Source organism: Arachis hypogaea, chromosome 13, assembly GCF_003086295.3.
Source record: "Arachis hypogaea cultivar Tifrunner chromosome 13, arahy.Tifrunner.gnm2.J5K5, whole genome shotgun sequence".
In the NCBI taxonomy this organism is placed as follows: Eukaryota; Viridiplantae; Streptophyta; class Magnoliopsida; order Fabales; family Fabaceae; genus Arachis; species Arachis hypogaea.
The window spans coordinates 124,980,625-124,989,995 of NC_092048.1; the positions used below are offsets into that span (position 1 = coordinate 124,980,625).

Sequence of the window (9,371 nt, forward strand, 5' to 3'; positions counted from 1 at the left end):
TAAAACAATCAAATTTTGAGACGGGACAAATACAAAACAGGTACATAGTTGCAAATTTTTAGGTATGGGACAAAAATTAAAATACCTATAGATATTAAAATAGGTAATGGATATAAATACTTAGATATTCATTCCATCTTATTGTCATGCGTAAATGAGATCAGAAAAGCCAGCTTTATTGGGATAAGATTATTTATTTATGAATGGTCAAAATTATTTTATTAATTGAAAATCCGGGCCAGAATGATATATATTTTGATTCAGGATCTTATTTCACTCGCACTCACCACTTCCTATGTATTTGCTCTTGGGCGGCAGGCCGACAGCAGCCACACTCCCTCCCGCACTTACGTAGTTACTTACATACTTACATTATATGCGGTCATGCACTACAAAATTGGTCGATTCTTGACTTTGTTCTCTGCATACCTGACACATTGCAACATTAGCAAACCTCTCAAACAACTTATCTCTTATCAGTTAGGTTTTGTTTGGTTAATGTATACTAAAAACTTTAAATAATAAGCATAAATAAAAAGACATAAATACAAAATATAAGTATATATTTTATGTTTAGTAGAACAAATATATAAAATATTGAAAAATTTATAATAGTAGTGCTAAGAAGTTAATATATTTTATGATTTGTAATTATCAATTAGTTATTATTAATATTTTTAATAATATAAAATTATATTTAATGGTATAAAATTATACCATCTTTTTTTATAGTTAAATGTTAGTTAGATTTTAATAAAAATGCTGGTCTTGAGACTTTTTCAATTTATAATACTTTTATCATTTATTTTCACCATCACCATTCATTTATCACCACTTATTTTTCTCCTCTATTATCATTTATAACCAAAAATAAATAATTCAAATAATAGAAAATTCCAATAATTTCAATAACAAATCCAACCACTAACGGTAACAAAAACTCTATTATATATAATCATCAATTCAACAATTATTTAAAACAATTAAAACAGAAAAACAAAGAGAAACGAATTCTTCATGAACAAATCCATCAAATTCAGAATCTAACTCAGACTCCTAATCCGAGAAAATGGATCAAACACATATAAGAGTAAGTCATCGCGGTGAAGAGCGCAAGAGAGAGTGCGACCGAAGCAACGGTGGGCGAATAGAAAAAGTGGGAGAGAGGTGGTCGTGGTTGACTCAAAGTACGATTCACAACCACAGAAAAACTGAATCCCGATTTTGCGATTTGGAAGCGACAAGATGCACTCCTCAAGTCTTGGTTACTTGCCTCAATGACAAAGCCTTTCACAACTCGGATGGTAGGCTGCGTTTATGCATTCGAGGTATGGAAAAGATTAGATGATCATTTCTCCTCTCAAATTAGGGCAAAAACTATGCAGTTAAAGCACAAATTAAGTATTGTTCGAATTGGAGCCTCTGTAAATGACTATCTGTTAGTGTTGAAAGGAACAACTGATGCGTTGGCTTCGGTCAGAGAACCGATGCGTGAAAGTGATCATGTGAATGCAATTTTAAATGGTTTAACTGAAGAATATGCACCAGTATTTACCTCAGTGGTTGCACGACCTGTTAGTATCTTAGTAGGTGAATTAGAAGCACTTTTGTTTGCTCATGAAAGCATGCTAGACAGATTTTGAAAACCAGAATCGTTCGTTCAAGAAAATATGGCTCAGTATTCGCAAAGTTACAATATGAGAGGTGGTTTTAGAGGAGGCAACAGAGTCGGTTTTCGTAGTGGCAGCCGGTCAGGAAGAGCAGGAAACAATTCCTATAGTGACAACAGGTTTAATAATAGAAATGGTTACAGCAGATTTGGTGATAACAATTTTGATAGTGCAAGACTGGGATATAGTGATGGTTTTGGATCCAACAATAATTCAAGGTTTGTGCACAATGAGAGACAGCAAGGGTATAATGGTGCATCTGGTTCAAGACCATTAAGCAACAATGGTATGAGGCAATCTCACAATGAAAGATCAATTTGTCAAGTTTGTGACAAAGTTGGGCATACTGCCAAGACATGCTGGTACAAGTATGATAGAGGAGACAGCTCGGGCTCCCCTTCTCAACATGACTATTCCAACTCACAGGGTGTACAAGGCTCGCAAGCTCATCTACGTCATGTTCTGGCTACTCCAGCAACGGTTCAAGATCAGACTTGGTACCCTGACTCAGGTGCAACACATCACATGACAGCTGATCGGTAAAATCTAATGGAAAAGGAGCCTTATACAGGAACTGACCAAGTCATTGTGGGAGATGGTTCAGGTTTGCATATCAATCTTGTTGGGAAGTCTTATTTTAAAACTGATTTGAGCACCACAGAGTTCTTGCTTCAAAAATTGCTTCATGTCCCTGACATAACAAAAAATTTGCTTAGTGTCTACAAATTCTGCTGTGATAATAAAATATTTTTTGAGTTTCATTCTGATTGTTGCTTTGTGAAAAATCAGGACACTAAAGAAGTTGTGATCAATGGAGAAGTTGAGCAGGAAATGTACAAATTTGTTAATTTCAAGCCCTCAAATAATGCAGTTGCCTACGTCTCCTCTATGTCTGCTGCTGATAGTTTTCTTTTGTGGCATAATAGGCTAGGTCATCCTTCTTATAATGTAGTATCTAGTATTCTAAAATCTTGTGATATTGTAGTTGACCCCAATAAATCCGTTTGTCCAGCCTGCTGTATAAGAAAGTCTCACCAATTACCTTTTTCAGTCTCAAATACAGTTTACACTACACCCCTAGCTTTAGTTTACACAGACATATGGGGACGTGCCCCAATAGTTGATTCCTATGGCAATTTTTACTTCATAAATTTCATTGATGCTTTTAGCAAGTTTACCTGGATTTACTTCATTAGATCACGCTCCCAACTCAAATCAGTCTTTAAATGCTTTCAACAAATGATTGAGATGCAATTAAATGTTAAAATAAAAATGGTGCAATCTGATAATGCTGCTGAATATGTGAGCTTGTCCAAAGATTTACAGATGCAGGAAATTCTTTATCACTTTTCATGTCCTCATGAACACCAGCAAAATAGTGCTGCTGAGCAGAAGCATCGGCATGTTGTTGAAAAGGGGATGACCATGTTAGCAGGAGCTGGTATGCCAATCAAGTATTGGGGGAAGCTTTCAGCACTGCAGTGCATCTGATCAACTTGTTACCCACGCCTGTGCTTGCTAATCAGTCACCGTATGAGAAATTGTTTGGCAAAAAGGCTGATTACTCCAGTCTTCGGGCTTTTGGCTGCTTATGCTTCCCACACTTGCGGCCCTACAACAAGCATAAGCTGGAGTTCCGATCTTTCCCTTGTGTGTTTTTGGGGTACAGCGGCTCTCATAAAGGTTATAAGTGCCTTACCGAGCAAGGAAAGCAGATAATCTCCCACAATGTTGTGTTTAATGAGCACCAGTTTCCGTTTAAAGATAACAACTTCGCTGCCTCCCTTGGCGGCCATCTGCTCTGTCACCAACACTTCCAGCCAGTGTTCCAGCTATCCCTACTCTCCAAAGATCTCCTCTCCCCACCATTGTGTTGTCTTCACAGCCAGCTTCCTCACCTTTGCCTCAACCGTTGCACTCCCAGGTTCTCTCTTCTATTCCTTCCTTGTCCCTCCCTCCTTCTCTTTCTTTCTCACAGCAGCAGCCATCTTCCTCACAACCCACAACCTCTTTTTCTCCTTCTGCACCCTCCAACACACCTATTCCTATTCCAATCTCTGATTTAGAAATTGTTTTACCTGATTTGCCCCCTACTCAACCACCTACTCTAAACACCCATCCGATGGTTACCCGAAGCAAAGCTGGCATTTTATGACCCCGAGCTTTTTTGGCAGCGATTGAGCCGAGATCAGTCAGAGATGCACTACAAAATCCATATTGAAAATTGGCTATGGATGCAAAATACCATGCTCTTATGCGGAATCAGACTTGGAAATTGGTTCCTCTGCCTCAAGGTCGAGAGGCTGTTGGTAGGAAGTGGATTTTCTGAGTTAAATACAAGTCTGATGGCACCCTCCAAAAGTATAAGGCGCGGTTAGTAGCTCAGGGCTTTTCTCAGCGACCAGGGTTTGATTTTACTAAGACCTACAGCCCTGTCGTAAAGCCTACTTCAATTAGGATTGTACTCACTCTTGCGTTGTCAAAGTCATGGACCATCAAACAGCTTGATGTTAACAATGCCTTCCTTCATGGTGAGTTGGCTGAGGATGTGTACATGAAGCAGCCTCGGGGTTATGAGATTGGCGATGGCAGTTTAGTATGCAAGCTTACTAAGGCCCTCTATGGCCTCAAACAAGCACCACGAGCTTGGTACTACAAGCTGTCTACAGCGCTCCAACATCTTGGCTTCCTTACCACTAAGTCTGATGTGTCTGTCTTCACCCGGTTCAAACATGTATCAGCCACTGTGGTTCTTGTGTATGTCGATGACATAATCGTCACAGGTAACTCGAATAAGGTCATTGATGATGTCATTCAACAACTCAACACTAGGTTTGCATTAAAAGACATGGGTAGCCTAAACTACTTTCTTGTTATTCAAGTGACCAGGACAGACAGTGGTGGTCTTCTCTTGTCTCAAGAGAGATATGTTAATGACTTGTTAAAGAAGGCTGAGATGCAAGACTGCAAGCCGTGCGTCACTCCCCTATCGTCATCGGTTAAGTTCTCTGCCTTTGGGGGATCTGCCTTCAATAACCCGAAGCTCTATCGGTTGTGGGTAGTTTGCAATACCTTACTGTGACCAGGCCTGAGTTGGCTTATTGTGTGAGTAAAGTCTCACAATTTGTGCAACATCCACTTGATGAACACTGGAGACTTGTGAAACGTATTCTGCATGACTTTGTGACGAAACGACTCATTGGTGTGAGCCATGTCCCCGGAACGGTTCAAGTTGCGGACATTTTCACTAAGGCTCTGCCTAGTACTGCCTTTCTACACTTTAGAGATAAGTTAATGGTTGCTGATCTCCGATATTATACCGGGCTTAAAGGACAGAGATCAGATGAGGATGTCAAAGGACAGCATAGCAGAGACTTTAACAAAGAGAGTGTCAAGCAGGGACGATGACAAGAGTTACAATTTGCCTTATACAAAGTCTGAAGCACCTAAGAATTTGTGAAGGTAGAGATCATGATAGTGTATGTATTAGTTGTGGTAGTGTATTAGGCGTGATAAGTGTATTACTGTGATGGTGCACTAGTTAGTTAGTAGGTGTGTGGTTCTTGGTGTACCACCTGGTAGGGAGTCCAACTATTGTTGCAGTTACATATTGCATATATTCATTCATTGTAATGATTCATTCATTCCATTTAAGTATACACAACATCTTTGTTTTCTCTCTGCTCTCCCTTTCTTTCCTCGTTCATCTTCTTCCCTCTAAGCCTAGTACCTTTACACAAAGAGAAAGAGAGAAAGGCAAACGTAGAGGAGGAAGAGAAGAAAACAGCAAATCTAGAAAAAAGAGGAAAAGATCCGACGGATCTAGACACAGAGAAGAGGGCACGAAGGCGATGGTGGTGGCAGAGGGAGTAGTGATGGAAGGAGAGGGTAGTGATAGAAGAAAAGCGGAGGAGGAAGGAAAGAAGATTGGTCAACAAACAAAAGAGTTAGAATTAAAAAAAAAAAAATTGATATTTTAAAGATTAATAAAAGATAAAAAGTGTAAAAAATTTGTATCTAATTGAATATGTCTTTATGTCTCAACATTTTAAGAGAACACTAAATACATATATTTTGTATGAATTTGTGTGCTACTATATCCTTCGGAAATTTGTGTCTTAACTCTTAACAAACAAAGAATATATACCACTATGTCTATGTCTATGATGAATATAAACATTAACCAAACGGCCGTTATTCTACCACTCCCTTCACCATCCCAAATCCAAACCAATAAAATCTTTTAAAAAAAAATTTTTGCACACTACATAAAGTCAATGTTTGCAGCTATATAATTTAGCCCTTGAATCGTGATTAATGCCGGAAAACAAAAGGGTTTTCAATATTTTTACCCAAACTTGAAAAACCATTTTGTCGGCTGCGAATACCATATTTATAAATCTGACCCTGAAATTATCACGAGTCAAGCAGCAAACAGCCTAAATCGCATTCCATAGAAACCGTAGTCCTATAACGGAGAAATTTGTTCCCCTTGTTACTATTGATAAAGGTAAATTAAAGAAGGCATAAGTGTTTTTATGATGGGAGAGGAAAAAGGTAAAGGGTGGTGAAGCGGCAGTTTGGAATATGAATCAATATCCGGCATCACCCTATTTGAGCGTCACCATTTCCTTCCCTGAGAACCCATGCCGCCTTTGTTCTTTCCAAAGAAAACATTCTTGGCTTTTGGTTTTGGCAACTCATGCAGGTCCATCACCTGTATCGTTCTTTGCTTTTTCGCTACAACACAACATTACCACTCAGTATCACATGAATCTATCTATGTAATGTAACAAATAAAACAGCAAGTAATCAAGTCACCATTTGCAGCCTCTTTGTAGTTCTCTTGAAGTCGTTTTCTTGCTGAAGCAAGTCTCTCCGCGTCAAAATTGCTCTCTTTTTGTCTCTGAAAATAATCCAACAATGGGTCGGTTTTTTAACTTGTTAAGCAAGTAAACTTAAGCTTATAAATCATATCCGTACGTTTTGAGGAGGAGGAGGAGTGGGAACCGATGGTAACGGTGATGGTGATTTTTGAGCTGGTTTTGGCAGAGCTTCTTTGCGAGGAATTGGTTTTGGTTTTGGTTCTGTTTCGGAAGACTCAAAATTGCCATCTGTATGAGCAGAGCAGTGAAGAGAGCAGTGAAGGGAACAGAACATGTATTAAACATTATACCAAACATTCCAAATCACACTTTGAATCGGATACTATACTCACTCTCTGAATTTGGCGAGCATGCAAAACCAGGAATCTGCCAAAGGAATGGAACATTATAATCAATAAAGCAGCAAAGCATATGAATCATCATGCATAGTTCTTGAACTGAACCTGATGATGCCCATTTCGTTGATTCCTCTGCTGAGGCGAATCTTCATCATCACCTGCCATGCCAACAAGATGACATGAATCTCACTATTCACTGCAATTTTGACACAGAAGAGAGAGATTACCAATGACAGTACTAGCAGTAGCAGGTTCTCCAGGTGCCTTCAGCTTCACCCATTCATCTACAATTTCCTTCCACTTCCTATCCAAAGCAAACAAAACACTCAACTCATCTGTTACATGAATCAACCTTCATTCTTCAGCATATGCACTTAAAAAACAAAACCTGACAAGAAGCTTCACCAATCTGCGAACTTCACTGGAGGAATGCTTCCTTAACCGATTCACGTTCCTCCCAATGTCAGTTTCCTGCATGCATGAATCCAATTAATTAACAAACTCAAACGACAATTTAACAAACAACACGAGCTTACCTCTAAAGCCTGGAATGTAATATCCATGTCCGCCAGATTCTGTAGCAACTCCGCCAACGAATCTTCCGACTATCAAACAACATCAAATTCAACCAACACAAAACACATTCCTTAATTCTAAGAACCAATTAATTAGCTGAAATTAAAAGAGGAAAAAAAAGAGGGAGACCTGGTGAGGATCTTCAAGTTGGTGCTTAATTTCTAGAATCTTCTTCTGCTCGTCATCGAATAAGCCTCCAAAAGGATCCATATCCTCGTCCTCTGACGATTTGTTTTGCTGATTGTGTGCTTCGACGGCATTTGCTTCGCAATTCAGACACCGGGGAGGCGTGGCAGTAGCGGCGTAAAGGCGCTCGACGATTCCGTCCCGGCGGCGCTTCAATTCATCGGCGTTATCGGCGGAAGCGACGTCGATTGCAGCGTCAAAGAAAGCCCAAACGTCGACGCGGGCGGTGTCCAGTATGGATCGGAAATCATCCAAATCCATATCGGAAGCGTGGCACCAACCAAATCGATGGAGGGATTGGGATCCCACACGGAAACAACAATCTAATCTAATAATTCAAGTTTTGTGGAGATATTCGGAACAAAAACATTAATACAAGATAACAAGAATATACTCTATATTCTTTCTACCAAAAGCAAACTCTAATTTCTTTTTCTTATTATTTCTTTTCTTGGTTTAAATTGAAATTCATATTGATTGATTGATACTCATGCGTGTTTTTATAATATGTTGACCAATGGCATCAGGATTTGTTATTTGTTGGTGTGGGGAACTGCCTTTCTATTCTTTTGTTTTCTCCAATAAAGTAACAATTAATGTAATCTAAATCTTAATCACTATTATATATTTTTTAATCTCAAATATCTTTTTTTTTTTAAATATATTTTCTTTTATCTGTATTTGAAAGAAGGTATGGGCAAAAGGAGATGAACCACCAAAAACACAACAGAATGAATTGGAGAGCATCTGCTATTTTTGTTTACTTTTCATTATAACCTTATCTAGCTAAATGCGGCTTAATTCTGACTTAGGGCTTGTTGTTATGTTTGGACACTATTTTTGAAAAAAAAAAATATTTTAAATAATATCTTTTTAAAAAAAAAATTTTTTTTTTTGAACAAAAGAGGCTCAACACAGTAAAGTGGAGCAAAGGAAAAAGGATAACCAAAGTAAACACAAATATAACTGGAAAGCTAGTATCCGTTGTCATCTCCGGCATTGCCATCAACAACCAATCGGATCGACTCCACACCAATCCTTGTAGCTCAAGAAAGACATGATCTTAACTCCTTCAACACTTGTCTCTATCTGCTGGAAGACTCTGCTATTCCGCTCCAACCAAATGTTCTAAATAACCGCATAGAATCCTATCAGCCATTTTCTTTGCTCAGACTTCCCACCTGTTACTTCAATCCAACTCTCATAGAACTCTTTAGTGGTTCCTGGGATGGTCCAAGCTCTATCAGAAAAAGTCAGCCATGCACACCACACCTGCCACGTGAACTCACATGCAAAAAATAAATGATGAACAAATTCTATGTTCTTTTTACACAAAACACAAATGTTGTCATGAAGATTAATAATACCAAGTCTACTCAGCCTTTCCTTCGTATTAACCCTTCCTACTAGCACAAACCAAGCAAAGAGTTCAACTCTTGGTGGAACCAAGCCTCGCCATATGGAGCTTGTGAAGTTGTAACTTGTGATGTCTGTTGGGAGCATCTCATTATGTAGCACCTGCACAAAAGAATTAGTAGAAAATACTCTATTTTTATCAAATTTCCAAGTCACTGAATCCTCTCTATCAAGTGATAACCTCACGTCCCTCAACCTGACATGTAATTGATTTAGCAACTCTAGCTCCCATTGGAAGAGTTCCCTCCTCCATTGGAAGTCCCATATCCACTCTAACTCATCACAAAACCCACAGTCCC

The 9,371-nt window shown here is 38.8% G+C and overlaps 1 protein-coding gene across 2 annotated transcripts; it reads right to left on the reverse strand.

The window, feature by feature from the left end:
• Window positions 1–6,039: 6,039 nt before the first annotated feature.
• On the reverse strand, window positions 6,040–8,401 carry LOC112733158 (probable mediator of RNA polymerase II transcription subunit 26c). Of its 2 annotated transcripts, none has more exons than XM_025782027.3 (9): window positions 7,600–8,401; window positions 7,431–7,499; window positions 7,283–7,365; window positions 7,122–7,198; window positions 7,000–7,052; window positions 6,889–6,922; window positions 6,654–6,784; window positions 6,492–6,576; window positions 6,040–6,410 (listed from the first exon to the last, which is right to left on the reverse strand). In XM_025782027.3, exons 1-9 carry the CDS (start codon window positions 7,915–7,917, stop codon window positions 6,292–6,294), a joined length of 969 nt encoding a protein of 322 aa, XP_025637812.1. In that variant the 5' UTR covers window positions 7,918–8,401; the 3' UTR covers window positions 6,040–6,291. The 2 variants fall into 2 exon arrangements, with proteins under 2 accessions (XP_025637812.1, XP_025637813.1); XM_025782028.3 differs by having other exon boundaries at window positions 7,134–7,198; window positions 7,600–8,251.
• Window positions 8,402–9,371: the final 970 nt, after the last annotated feature.